The sequence below is a fragment of the Sphaeroforma arctica genome, assembly GCF_001186125.1.
Source record: "Sphaeroforma arctica JP610 unplaced genomic scaffold supercont1.460, whole genome shotgun sequence".
Taxonomy (NCBI): domain Eukaryota; class Ichthyosporea; order Ichthyophonida; genus Sphaeroforma; species Sphaeroforma arctica.
In genome coordinates this window covers 56315-70933 of record NW_014040098.1, presented here as the reverse complement: position 1 = coordinate 70933, position 14619 = coordinate 56315, and the positions used below count along the sequence as shown (strand labels likewise).

Sequence of the window (14619 nt, the reverse complement as noted above, 5' to 3'; positions counted from 1 at the left end):
AAAAACCAATGTATTATCTCAATTGATCTTGATATTTTAGACTGACCGGAGGCCGTATTTCTACAGTGTGCGTATTTTTTGACAGCTTTTTTTTTGAATCTGCGAGAGATCCAGGTCACGCTGGTCACGGGCACTGAAGGGTGTTTATATGTGTGCAATTTGCCGACAAACAAGAGTTCGGTACTGTATAATATAAACCGAATTAAAAATACAGACAACGCAACATACTACCGAGCTTGGCTCACTCCCTGCTGTGGGTATTTGTAATGTTTCACAATTTACCTGTTGTGGGTATTTATTTAAATAAATATAAATAGTGTAAAATAACACTTCAATGCATTGTAAATAAATAAATTCATCCACTTCCGATATCGTAGGGTCAATTTTGTGATTAGCACATAAAAAGTTGGTCCGCGCTTCAAACCCCATCACCTCAACTCATATGCCCAGTTTTATACAGCAACTTACGAGCCCACAAAATGGCTTACAACAACGTGCCTTTTGGTAAGTCAACCGATGAAGCAACAAGAATCCACTTGGAAATACAGATATGTAGCCCGTATGGGACCAAGTTTGAAGAAGAAAAATCTTCAGCGTACATATTGTGGATTGCAAGCTTTACAATGAATAGTCTGAATATGAATATCTAGGAATACCACCATGTACCTCGAGTGCAAGCGTTCTATACGTGGGTACATATACAGGAAGCATAATCTTCTAATGCAGTCGAAAACTCGGCTTTCATCTGAGTTCAAGACTTTTCATTTGCATTTTCAAATCAGAGAGTGTAAACGGTCATACACACATACACATGCGCACATATGGTGTTCTATATACATATGGGTAAAAATAGTATATATATATCTATCTCTATCTATATATACATACATATACATATATATATTTATATACTGTACATGTATATATTTATATAGATATATATATAAATATATTTATATATATATATATATAGCCACACACACATACACACACATAAACATATACTTATATAGATATATATATATTTATATATATGCCTGGGTCTGTGCCTGTGTCTATGTCTCTGTTTGTGTTTTTATTTTGTGTGTATGTGTGTGTATATTCGCATAATCTCTCTCTCTCACACACACACACTCACATATATATATATGTTTGTATATATATATATAAGTATATATATATATATATATATACATATATATTATTTTATATTGTATGTATGTATATACATATGTATATATATATATATATATATATATGCGCACACTAACACTTGATATATATTGTTTTATAATATTAATATATATTTCTATATTTGTATTTTATATACACATATATGTATATATATACATAATTTGTATATATATATTTGTACATTTATTACAGGCATATATTATCTATAGATATTTTATATATATATAGGCTGTGATTGGAACCCACGAGCACCAAGCTCATAAATTAGCACAATTTTCCTGAACGTTCGTACGTTTCTTTTAGCTGGAAGTATATTTTTGTTATCAGACGAGCATGCCCTAGGTAGGCAGATGCTACTAGATCATCATGTTACGCTTTATTGACAAAGTTTTCGTTTCTTGCTTTTAGGTTTGTCAATTGCAATTTCGACTGCTAGTGCTCAAAATAATAGCATGTTTCATCGTCTGTACCCAATTACCTGCCATAATACACATTGCATGAGGGCTTGGTGTATGTCTCTTTGTACTAATAAAAATCACCCTTCGATCAAACGAATATGACTATTTTAACCTTATCAATAGGTAACCCAAACATGGTTCCCCCGGGGATGTCTTCAATGGGCTTACCCGGAAGGGGTCCTCCAGGTTTGGGACCGCACGGCATGAGTGGAAAGAATTGTCTTCCCGGTATGGGGGCGCCAATGAGACCGATGATGGGCCAAGCGATGATGCGGTCGCCGATGGGGATGGTGCCGCAACAATGGCGCCCGCCGATACCGAACTCTATGGGCCCGGCAGGTGGCAATCTTGCGCCACCTGGGAGCGGACCACGAATGTTTAATAATACTTCTGGAGCCGGCCCAGGTACCTCTAAGATTTAAGGTCTCCCATACACTTAAATTCGTAGTTGAATTTATATATACTATCAGTTTGACAAGTATATTGTGGTTGTAGACCATTTTGAGTTTCAGTGTTATTCCAGTTCGGGCGTTGTTTTAGTTCTCATTGTAGCTCTGGATTTTTTTTTGTAGGTGCGGCTATGGCCCCAGGTATGACCTCGTCAACGGGTTTGGCCATACCGCCAGGTGTGAACATGAATTTAGGAATCGGGCCGCCAACCAATATGGGTGGAGCACCTGGAATTGCCAACATGAGTAATCCGACTGGCCCAGGTGCTGGGGCATCGACCAACTTTGTTCCTGTGGGTGAAAAGGTCAAGCAGGCAAGATCGCTTTTCGTGGTTATGTAGTACGCCATATACGTCGCCGCTGTAAATGCCTTATTCTTTAATTCTGTTGTTTAGTGCATCTATAAATTGGCAAGTCAATAATATAAAGGGCACACGTATATGGCAAATCTTTCATGTTATTCAACACGACTATGCGTTTCCTTACAGTATGTATTTGTATTAAGCGAATACCGTGCGATTGAATTCGGGAGAGGCTGTATCATATCTTACTTTGCTTCTGCTTTCTCTTCTGGTCGACAGGGAGTGACAGTGTTTGTAGGAAATATATCTGCAAATATTCCCGATAAAAGTTTAGAAAGTATACTCAGATCATGCAGTACTGTCACTAAATGGAAAAGAGTGAAAGGCGCGGCTGGCAATCTTCAAAGTTTTGGCTTCTGTGATTATGATAGTGAAGAGGGGGCACTTCGAGCACTCCGTGTACTGAACGGAGTTCGCATCGGCGAGAAAGGTGTGATGCTTATGTTAAAAAAATTATGGTTTAGTTGAATTTTTTCTGTTATTTTGACGATTGCTGATTGAAACTTTGCCACACCTCGAATGATCTAAGCTAACAGTGCATCCCTCCAAATTTTATTGGGTATCCGCACACTCTTTTGAAGTTCTGAAGGTCACAGTGGATGAGAAAAACAACAAACTTCTCGAAGAATACAAGGCCAATCAAGCGGCAGGAGATGTGGCGACTCAGGTAGGTTTGTGATCAGCATCGTGTAGCTTGCATACATTTTACCGGTGAGCTCCAGATATATCGGGAACACTGTTTGAGATAGTGTTTCGTTGCTGGCAGAGTCTCATAATTTTGATCTCTAACTAGTATAATTTAGAGTCGTCTATTTGATGAACTGAACCTTGTTGTATACACACAGAGTACTGAAGACGAAGCCCTGTCAGCTCAAATCCAGAAGATCATAAAATCGAATGTAGACCTTGTTAGTGTTGCAGATCTAAACGAGTCGAATGCAGTCACAAATGCTAGTGGGGCCAGCGAAGAGAAAATCAAGGAAAGGGTAGAGGTGAGTTCTTGACCCTGATTACCTTCTTTCATAATATCAATACCACAGCTTTCGATTGATCCGTCCATTACTTCTTTGGTCTCTAAGTTGGGTGCAAATTACTTTCCGAGCCACAAATTCAGGGGGTTTTTTTTGCCACATTGTTTACTCTTGTCCACCTGAATTGTCAAAATTTATTGAACCGCCACCCGAGTTAGACTATAAGTACTGAGATTGGGCGGTTTAGGGAAAATGAGAAGAAAGAATCAGAGAGAAGCAATAGAAATGTGAAAGGCAAGGAAGAGAGCAAACGACGTCGCAGAAGGTACGATATTCTGGTTGAATGTGTGGGCATCACGAAATTTGTATATGGCAGCGTGTCTACCTACCCTTATAAATTAATATAAGATCTCAATTTCGTTGTCTGCGGTATCTGGGCGTGAGTACATCGGACGTAGGTAAATATATAAGAACGTTCATAAATATACATGCTAACGCACACTCACGTGATGCTCACTGATTAGTCGCAGTCGCAGTCGTGAAAGAAGGAAGGAGCGCAGAACAAGTATGGAGCGAGCAGACTATACCAAGGATCGAGCGAAAGCGATTGAAAACGAAGAAAGACGGCTGACAAAACTACAGAGGGATTCTGAATACGAATTAAAAGAGGTGAGTTATAAATTTCTAGATCATTTTTCTTGCTACAGTATTAATATCAAAATGGCCGATTCGTATTGTATATTGAATCGAAAATCACTTGCTCGTTTTTTCCTCGATTTGCGGTGAAAGCTGGAACGTATAACAGAAAGGAAAGACAAAGAGAGAGTGAGGGAATTCCAAAAAAAGCAAGAGAGAGAAGAGATCAAAGAAAATGATCGCTTACGAGCCCAACGTAAACGGCGTGAGCGAGAAATGGAATTCGCCGGGAATTTTGATGACGAACACGATGATGCAAAGTATTTCTCTTCGTCCGTTCTGAAGAAGCTTCGATTAGAGAGAGCACGTGAAGTCACTCAAGATGAACGGGACAAGGTGAGTTGCGAAGTAAGCCCATTTAGGCTCGGCTCATTATTTCCGAAAGGTTTGTTGCTAATTGGTCACTGGACGGTCTGCGATCAAAATATCGTGTTATCTATTTTAAATCTTCAAAATCTGTCGTGATTTCGATATGTGTGATTGCAATGGCGCTCTACATTTAAGCCAGCGGACACTTTCTGCTTGTTTTTAATGGCTAACCGCGTCTGCTGTTTTCGTACATTGCCTAATGTTATACTTTAGTCGAGAGAATCGGAAGTGCTAGGCGAGCTACCAGACGATGAGGACGATCTTTTCATCATAAAGAAGCCAGAGGTGCCAGGTAATTTCAATTGAGTATATTCTATCTCTACTGCTACGCTGCGGCGTGTATATTCTATATATCTGTATATATGTATACATATATACATATATATATATATGTGTGTGTGTATATGTATATTTATATGTATATGTATATGTGTATATATATATATATATTTATGTATGTATGTATACATATAAATATATATATATATCTTGATTTGCTGTTATGTATATTGTAATAGTCAGGATACTACTACATTACAGAATTGGTGCACCCCGAAGGCTATTTTGACGAAGCGAAGCTTATGAACGAAGGTCTATCAGCAGAGGAAATAGCGGCTGAGAAAAAGAGTCTTATGATGGCAGTGATAGCTCGTGTTCCGCAATCGGAGGAAGTATTGTTCCAATTTGATATCCCTTGGGAGATGCTTTCTGCGGTAGGTACTTCGTACCTCGCAAATTTGGATTGCCACTACATCCCTATTTTAACCCGGCGTTATGATGTGAATTGAACTGGCATTGCATTTTTCGAATACTTTAGCGAGTATAATATTTAAAATTCGCATATTTGCTGATTTGGTGAGAACACAGGCTATGTTCGTCAAAAGGATACAACCATGGGTCAACAAGAAGATCACAGAATATATAGGTATGTTTATAGCTTGCACGACTTGCGTAGCGAAAGTGAAAGAAATAACTCTTGGTTACAAATTGGGATAGGCAGAGATCACTTATACATATGTATTTTTTGTACTATGTTTTCCTAATATCGTGATATAGGTGAAGAGGAGCCCTCACTAACGGAATTCATATGCGATAAAGTGAAAGTTAGGACACCTGCGGCTGAGATTCTTACAGATGTTGCACAGGTACGTGTTCGCGATTCGAGAAGGCACGCTTTTGTATTACAATTTCATTGGCAGTCATCGATCATTTTGGACCAATATTCAGTTCATTCTGTTTTTGCCAAACATTCAGGTACTGGACGAGGAAGCCAACATATTTGTTGTCAAGCTGTGGCGATTGCTCATATATGAGTGTGAAGCCGCTAGGCTCAATCTTTCTGCTTATGACTAAATGAATGAAAATTAGATACTGACTACGAACACATTAAAGAATAGTACTTGGTTTGGAAGGCTGCATCAATGAATATTTATCTATCAGTTGCCCAGTATATACGCATCTTTGCTTTGTTTCATATACGTATTGTAAGCACGTTTGAACTTTTCCACTTGCAAGGCAAAGAGTGCCATTATACGAAGGTGCACGCACTCATTAGCACCGTTTTGGGCATACCCATATACATATATAAACACAGATCTGAAGTCTTACACAGAAGCTAGATGTACAGAGACATGTACATATATAGATCATATGGGAATGAATTTGCACATTCTCCCAAAATTATTGTATATTTCGCACATCATGCACAATAGTATCCAATGGAGTAACATCATAAAATATGAACATACATCCGTATTAGTATAAACGAGCAAATGTTTGCACACAAGTGGACAAATATGTACATGAATATATGTATCTTTGAGTTATATATCTACGTATAATTTATCCCTACTTGCAAACACAAATGCACAAATATATAAATACACATAAACATATACATATATACATACACATACTCGTACACATACATATACACTTACACTTACACATACATATACAAATACTCATAGCACATACACACTATATTTATACGTGTACTTGTACATACACGTGCACATACACGTACACGTGCACATATAAATATACATACACTAAAACATATACGTGTTTACACTCGCACATATACAAACAAACACGCATAAACATATTCTAGAACACATAACTATATCATCCACATCCACAAAAATAATTCAGCTACACATGCGTAATAAAAAAATGTGTACAAGCACGACCATTGCATCCTAAGAGAATGACCCACAACGGTATAAACTGCTGGTGGCATGAGATCGATGAGCGTTTTTGCTGAGCAAATAATAAACTAAAGTTGTTAACCACATTTTTATGCGAGTTGCTCACAGTGGATCCGCGTTGTTATTGAGTATATAATAAACTAAAAATGTCGACCAGATTTGTGCGAACTCCTCATAATAGGTGTATCACTCACAATAGGTGTGACAGAGCTTGGTGTTGATGGAGCCTGGAAGTTGGTGACCATGCCGTACAGACCAATTTTTGTAAGTCGTTCTAGCGGCTTTTTATATTACTAGATTGGCATCAGTATTGAACTACTTTGGAAAGAATAGTTCAAAATGATTCACCCTGAAAGGTAACAGGTGATGATATGTTTTGTTTTTTGTTTTTTTAAATATAATAAAAACAGATTCAATATAAATGAAGCATAAAATATAAAAGGGAGGGGCCCGGGGGGTCTCTAAAGTATTCAGCATTCTCATCCGGCTAGTATAAAAAGTTGATAATTGAATTCGCTCGCTACTTGTGTATTTTTAATTTTTTTTAAAGCTAGTATTAAAAAAATTCTCGCTCGCAACTTGTGCAATATTTTAATAATAATAAATTTTAATTGTCATATTTAGCCTGCTACTGCATTCAGTGTATAATATTAATTTAGAGGGCTAGGTCAGGTAATATTAAAAATAGATAATTTAAATTCGCTCGCTATTTGTGAAATACTACATATTAAATAATAATAAAATTTAATTGTTATAAAAAAGGAATGTGAGGGGGGGCTAGTATTCAGTACTGTATTCCCATCGGGGTTGCAAGCTTCTATTCAGAACCGGAGTTCAACTATTTTTGTTTTTGTGTTTAAATTTTGTTTTTTAACTACAAAAGTAAGGTCTTTTTTTACACCCCATCCACCTACCAAGGGGATCTGATTTTAACGAAACTGGTCCAAAACAGTAAATACGGAATTGGACCAAAACCCGATATTTTTGCAAGTGTGATTTTAAGAAACATTCACAAAGGCGTCTGAAAAAGCGCCATCCCGATAGCATGTTTTGTTCGCATGATACAGCTAGTTCAGTGTACATGATTGTGTCGATTTCAGAGGTACTAAAACATCGATTTATGTATGTGTTCTGAGTACTATACTGCATTTATATGTTGTATATAGGTTATTAAAGTGTTTTAGAGTATATTGAGAGCTTCTTAGGAGCGTTGGAGGTGGTTAGAGGACAGTTGGTGTGTGATGATCGATGCATGCGCATCGATTGAATGCATGACGTCAGAGATTGACCATCATGCTTACCTGTAAGTGTAAAGTCAGCAAATGCGATGGATGTTTATGCTGTTCCCGCTGTGAATGCAAATGCAATGGGGGGCAGACTATTGCCAGTCTACAACGGAAAAGAGGGCGTCCTGTTGGGTCTAGTGACAACGTAGTACATGCTTATACCAAACGCACGAGTAATCGTGCATCAGCAAAACGAGCTAAGATGTGTATCAGTGAGCAGAGTCAGCTGGACGAGAACGGTAGTGTAGGAGAGAAGGCTTCGAAAGTATCTTTCATGACTACAGCAACAGATATATGGAACGCATTCGGATGGTCACATGTAACAAACCGTAATATACCATCTAACAATCCACGTGAGTCAGACAAGCATATCAAGGACACAGACAATACCGGCTGGAGTTGTATGAGCAAAAGTTTGGTTAGTGGTGCGGTAAGACTCTCTGAATTTCTGTATCCAGCAAACCCAAATTTGCTACTGAAAGAAGCAGCGCGATCAATAACCGGTCCTGTGGGAAAGCAGAATAATAGTAACACAGAAGTTACACAAGAATCAAACCATTCTAAGATCAATAGCCAAATAGCAAACAAAGTAATAGAAGTGTATAATGTAGCTCCTAAGGGGAGTGTACAAAAGCGGAAGAGCTCTTATTGTTGCGGGTACTACGATCAAAACACGAAAGGAAATGAAAGCCGAAGGACTTTTCAACTGTCCGGCACACGTTTAGATCAATCATTCCGCGATATGAGACAAATGATGACAGGGGAGCCACTCATACAACCTGTGTATAGTAGATCAGGTTCGATGATGCAGCGCTTAATAGAGCAATATCCTTTATACTGTCAGATGAAGTAGATGGTACTTTATCATGGGGAAAAAAGACGATAAAGCTATCCGCAGACGAGACAGTAACTCTACCTTCACTCACAAGAAAGCTTCCATCTCAGTTAATCTATGATCGATACACTGCTCTGCAGAATATAGACAAACGTATATCTCGCGGAGTTTTTATAGTGTCCTCGCAGCACTGACTAACAAGGATGAAAAGCTTTCAACGGCAGTCGACTACGTAACAGGAACGCTAGTTAACGATGTGATAGTACAGTTAAAAATAACCACAAACGATTTTGTTGTAGACGTCACGGAGAAGAAACTAATAACAACCAACATAGAGCTCCTGAAGACATTTCTGAAGCAACAGTACGATGATCATGTGACAAACGAAGATGATTGTAGTTTACACTAGATACAGTACGCACTTGATCAGCCTAGCGACATAGCTACGAGAAAGGAAAAGAGAAGTGCAATGGTTGTGACTTTTTAGAATATGTTTAGATGCAATTATCTATCGCCGTGCAGTTCTGCACACAGAAGTCATCAAATTTAAGGGATGACGCACTATTCGTTCTGGATGTATGTTTTGAAAAGTTGAAAATATACATGGAACATCGAGTTCGTGTAAAGAACCAGCAAACCGCTATTGTGGACATACTAAAGGATATAGAAGGTAGATGTAACAAGGATAGAGGGAGCACGGAATCGTTTACAACAATGGACTGGAAGATGAAATGGGAAGCGACATCTACACGAAAATCCTCTCAAGAACACTTCGGAAAGAGAGGTTTCAATTGGCATGGCTTCATGACGCAATATTTTGTATATGAAGAGTGGATTGAGTTTGACAACTTAGGTAATTATGGGTGTGATTACTATAAGTGTGTTTTTAATCGATTTATCTATCATCACACAAACATACACATTGAATACTGTTATCATTTCTTGTTTATAGGCAATGCGATCGACAGATGTGGACCAGTTCGTCATATAGTTTATGGAGATCAGATATTCGAGCAAGGTGGACGGGTACTCTGTGGCGAGTCTAACAGAAACTTATCTTCGACAATTGAAACGAGAGGTACCGAATATAAAGACTACAATCTTATCTTCTGACAATGCAGGTTGTTACTAAAGTAAGGGGTTAATACTACTACTGCCGCTTCTGAACCTGATGCTAGATATCTAGATCGTACGTTTCGTGCATACCGAGACACAAGATGGAAAAGGTGTATGTAATGATATTCATTTTTTTATTGTGGTAATGTCTGAATTTCACTCCTGTGTTTATTAGCTGCATATATACGACAATAACCTCTGCTAATCTGAATATATGTGATACTGTATACAGCTCATCGACGCCCATTTTGTCCGTGGGACAACACATTGCATGATCTTTATGAAGACCTCACAGCGCAACTTGATAAAAGAGATTGCGACTCCCAAGAGGTTGAGTGCTGCACTAGCGTGTAATGGTGGCATACTCCGTTGTTCAGCTGGTAAGGATCGACGGGGATCTTCAAGTAATAGTACAAGCAAGAGTAAAATCTTTGGCCGTGTAAATGACATCTACTATGACTCAGTGGATTGTCCTTTGGAAGGTACGGACAGACAGAATTTGGAGAAAGCACTACACAGTGCAACAATCAAGTTCCATGCCTATACGTACTCTAACATTGGTGAAGGTGTAAAATTATCCGTAAACTATCAAACAAACAAAAGTAGCCGTTAGTGCGAAAGATGCTCACAACCCAATACCAACCTCTGAAGATAGTGATGAGATAGACAGTACTAGTGGTGAGGGCGGATAAGATTTAGATAACAATGTAGCTAACACAAGCGCTAACAGTGGAGTAGACTATATAATTGATCATGATGCAAACGCTAGTAGTGATGGTGCACTTAGTCGCGATAACATGTCAGTAGAGCAAGTAGAAGAAGAGGTCAATACGATATTGGAACTCATGGGTAGTGATCATGACACTGGTGATATGGCGGCTGACATGTATTCTAGTTATGGTTCGATACCACAGGATATTCCATATCTTCTAAAAGCCGTGGTAGTGAAGGCGTCGAATATAGGCAACATTCTAGGTACACGTAATGCCAGGCAGAGAAAACGCAAAGAGAAACATATACCAACAACTACCATGAAAAGAATAGACTTAGTTGCTACTAGTATTCGTCGTGCTGCATACCTTATAGGTAGCCACGAAGTCGCCATTCGTGATGGATCAACTAACTTCCCAGAGTTAGATCTAACAGATAGTGTTATACAAACAATGAGAAGCAAACAAGGCTGGGCTAGGCGACGACCACATGGATCACAGTACGGTACAACATTCATTACTAAGTATCCAAGTGATATACGAACATACTTTGAACTGGGTGAGCAGGACTCTGCCCGCAAGATGCAGCCCGGGGCAATGCTCGATCAGCTACGCACAGACTACCCCGTGTGCTATTCACTTCCGGGCGAAAACGAAACACGAGTTCTAGTATCAACACTAATGGCCGACAAAAAGGCCACACAAAGGACGGAAGGCTGACGAGACAAGGCAAGCTGCCGAGGTAAAAAGCGTGGCTGCTGCTTTGGCGCGTGGCGAAGACGCGTCATTCAATGATTCAGCACCACAACGACGTGCCAAGACTGTCAAGTTTCCAGGAAAAAATATACCACACATCGTACACTTGGTTAAGGTGGACATGCAAGTGAAGTATCAATCAGTATACAGCAGTCTACAGAAGGAATATGAAAAAGAAGGCGTTTGTCCAGAAGACCCCCCAACACTACAATTGGTACAGAAACAAGTCATATATCAAAGGACCAAGTCGTAAAAAGGCACAAAGCAAGCGATGTGATGTCAAGTGATGCATGCGCATGCGCATCAAGTGATGAGTTAGCAATAAGTGTTGTTTATTGTACAATTATGCTTAGTATGATCCAAAGCCTGCATATATAGTGTATATTTACCTTATTATATGTCTACTTGTGAAAGAAAAGGTCGTGTGCGACGTGTTAAGGTCAGGATATCGGTTTTTACCGCTATTAGAGGTGCGGATTTCATGTTGTTAGTGCGAGGTGTTCTAGTGATGCTACAGACATGGCGTCTTTCTCAGAGCCTTCTAAATACCTAATTATTCCGTCACAAGTCTTATTTTGGTTATTGGCATGATTTCGTTATTTTTGGGCCGTTTTAAACCACTCACTACTTGTTGACGGAGGCCCCACAGTAAACTATATGCACAGTTCAGCACGAAAACTACTCACAAACATCGAAACGGGTAAATTCCCTTCAAGAATGGCCGATAACAGCATCAAATACATCACTGTTCGCGGCACATTAACCCAACTGGGCTCTACATACCTGGATCCGGATCTTGCCCATGGACTCATCGCCCAAAATAATCTCCAGGATTGTTGTTTCACACTCAAGCTTTCCGGAGATCGCCAAGAATGCCATCTTGGACTCAGCGCGTCCTCCAATATGCTACCCCGAACTTCAGGTGGCTACTATGTCTCCTACGACTCAATACAACAATTACTCTCTCCTCCGAAGACCTCACTTCCGACTACTGCACGTCCACCTTCTATCCTGACCACCCCCAGAGCCCCCCTACTGGCTACTCTGCCTCACAACCCCACCGTCGACCTTTCAACGCCTCACGCCGCTACAATAACGGCCAGCAACTCAATATCAGCTACTAATTTACCTGGCACCAGCCCTAACCCAACACCACCTCCCCATCCACCAACAACACCATCTCCTCTACCGGAGACTACCCACCCTTCATCATCAAAAACGCGTACACCACACACATCGGGGCACTCTTATATGTTTTAACTATACCCCCATATATTGGAGGTCGCAAAAACAGAAAACAGTTTCCATCAGCTCTGGAGAAGCAGAATATATCACAGGCTCTGAGACAACCCGATCTATATATAGCCTGGAGCCGCAACCTAATGACGGCACTTGGCTACAGATTAACTCTTCCAACCCGCTTGCATATTGACAACTAGAGCGCTATCAAGATAGCTTTCGGCACGGGCACTCCTAAGGGTCTTAAACATATAAATATACGTCATCACTATATCCGTGACAGTGTGCGCCACGAAATGATAGACCTTGCGTACATATCAACCCATGATAACCCGGCTGATCTTCTCACGAAGAGTCTGGCTCATCCCAAAGATACCACTTTCCGTGATATGCTAATGTCCGAACCATCAACCCAAACTCCATCTTCGGGTTTCCGGGGGGGGGGGGGGGGTAGGAGAAACCTAGTTTATCCTCTTTTAGGTCCTAAACCTCAACTGGGTTTTTCTCTAGACTGCCACGCGACACTTGAACGGTCCATGTGTAGCATAATATTCTGTTCATTATAAGTAGTTTTTTTTACCTTGTAATAAAAGTTTAGTTACTAAGAAGCATCTGAAGGATAGGTCTCTATAGTTTCCATAAAACACGGCTGGGGCGCCGCAGAGACCAATAGAGTTTCTTCAAAAAGGGTAGCTAATTACTTGTGCAGGGTGAGCTGAGGCCTGAGGGTGAGATTTCTTGATGTAACCTTTCTCCCTCACTTTCACTCAACACACACAAATACGCACTGTCGTTCAGTCACGCACGCTCACACATAAACACACTTACCCACCGGGGGGAGGGGGGTGGAAAGCCCCCCTACCTTTTTCTATGAGGAAATACTCTAAATGTACATGGCCTACGTGGAAAAGTCACTAAATGTACATACAGATTTACGGGTACGTTTTCTAATTACCCAATCAAATTCTCTAAATGCGAGTTTCAATTATTTTCTCAAATTTATTTTAATGAAAAATTGAAAGTACAAAAAAAAATTGTACATTTGGTGACTTTCCAGTGCTATAATTTATCTTATGACACCAGGGTTCGACACCAGTTCAGAACCTTTTTATAATACAAGGGTTCAACACCAGTTCGGTATTTTACATGGCCGCGTGTTTTATAGTAAATTTGATTTTTCAAAACCAGTCTCTGAAGAATCTTCCACGACAAACAATTATATTAATACTAAAATCTTTTGCGCACCATTATACTGCTGAGAGCTTGTACAAAGAACTACGGCTGTATGCTAATACACTTTGAGCGGTGACACAATACAATCCAAGCGTAGTGCAAAAGTATATAAATTGTACAACACTCAGAAAACAACTGCTCAGGAATAAAGTCTTCCAGTAGACTAGACGTAGACAGACAACGAATATAGCTGAATCAAACACCAGACGTCGACTGTACACCGGACACAAAGGTCAGTAATATAATCTGTAAGCAAACGTTATATGTATGTATGTACGTATGCATGTATGTATGTATGTATGTATTTATGTATGTATGTATACACCAGACGTCGACTGAACACCGGACACAAAGGTCAGCAATACAATCTGTAAGCGAACTTTGTATGTATGTATGTACGTATGCATGTATGTATGTATGTATGCTTATATGTATAATTGTATGCTTATATGTATGTACGTATGTAAATATATGTATGTTTGTATGTAAGTATGTATTTTGTTTTGTTTGTATGTATGTATGTATTTATGTATGCATGTATGTATGTATATATGTATGTATGTATGTATATATATATGTCGTATGTATGTATAAATATATGTGTATGTATGTCTGCATGTATGTATGTATGTAAGAATGTATGTATGTATGTATGTATGTATATATGGATGCAAGGATGTATGCACATATATATATATATATATATATATATATATGTGTGTGTGTGTGTGTAGT

The 14619-nt window shown here is 39.3% G+C and overlaps 3 protein-coding genes across 4 annotated transcripts; all 3 read left to right on the top strand.

The window, feature by feature from the left end:
- The first annotated feature begins 329 nt into the window (after positions 1-329).
- SARC_06451 lies at positions 330-5903 on the top strand. Of its 2 annotated transcripts, none has more exons than XM_014299651.1 (14): positions 330-504; positions 1776-2057; positions 2225-2415; positions 2683-2893; positions 3045-3130; positions 3309-3455; positions 3653-3759; positions 3959-4103; positions 4224-4466; positions 4713-4791; positions 5040-5212; positions 5367-5424; positions 5556-5644; positions 5754-5903. In XM_014299651.1, the coding sequence occupies exons 1-14, from the start codon at positions 480-482 to the stop codon at positions 5850-5852; spliced, it is 1935 nt and encodes a 644-aa protein (XP_014155126.1). In that variant the 5' UTR covers positions 330-479; the 3' UTR covers positions 5853-5903. The 2 variants fall into 2 exon arrangements, with proteins under 2 accessions (XP_014155126.1, XP_014155125.1); XM_014299650.1 differs by having other exon boundaries at positions 349-504; positions 2225-2406.
- A 2294-nt stretch (positions 5904-8197) lies between these two features.
- On the top strand, positions 8198-8908 carry SARC_06450 (hypothetical protein; the record flags this gene model as incomplete). The annotated part of the gene is made up of 1 exon (XM_014299649.1): positions 8198-8908. One exon carries the CDS (start codon positions 8198-8200, stop codon positions 8846-8848), a length of 651 nt encoding a protein of 216 aa, XP_014155124.1. The 3' UTR covers positions 8849-8908.
- A 1835-nt stretch (positions 8909-10743) lies between these two features.
- On the top strand, positions 10744-11376 carry SARC_06449 (hypothetical protein; the record flags this gene model as incomplete). The annotated part of the gene is made up of 1 exon (XM_014299648.1): positions 10744-11376. One exon carries the CDS (start codon positions 10744-10746, stop codon positions 11374-11376), a length of 633 nt encoding a protein of 210 aa, XP_014155123.1.
- Between the last annotated feature and the right edge of the window lie 3243 nt (positions 11377-14619).

What these genes read in the sequence shown, in the direction of transcription:
- SARC_06451 (XM_014299651.1), top strand. Translation starts at nt 480, where the DNA reads ATGGCTTACAACAACGTGCCTTTTG. An exon ending in TTACAACAACGTGCCTTTTG is followed by an intron (nt 505 to 1,775) that starts GTAAGTCAACCG and finishes CCTTATCAATAG; the next exon opens with GTAACCCAAACATGGTTCCC. An exon ending in CTCAAGATGAACGGGACAAG is followed by an intron (nt 4,467 to 4,712) that starts GTGAGTTGCGAA and finishes GTTATACTTTAG; the next exon opens with TCGAGAGAATCGGAAGTGCT.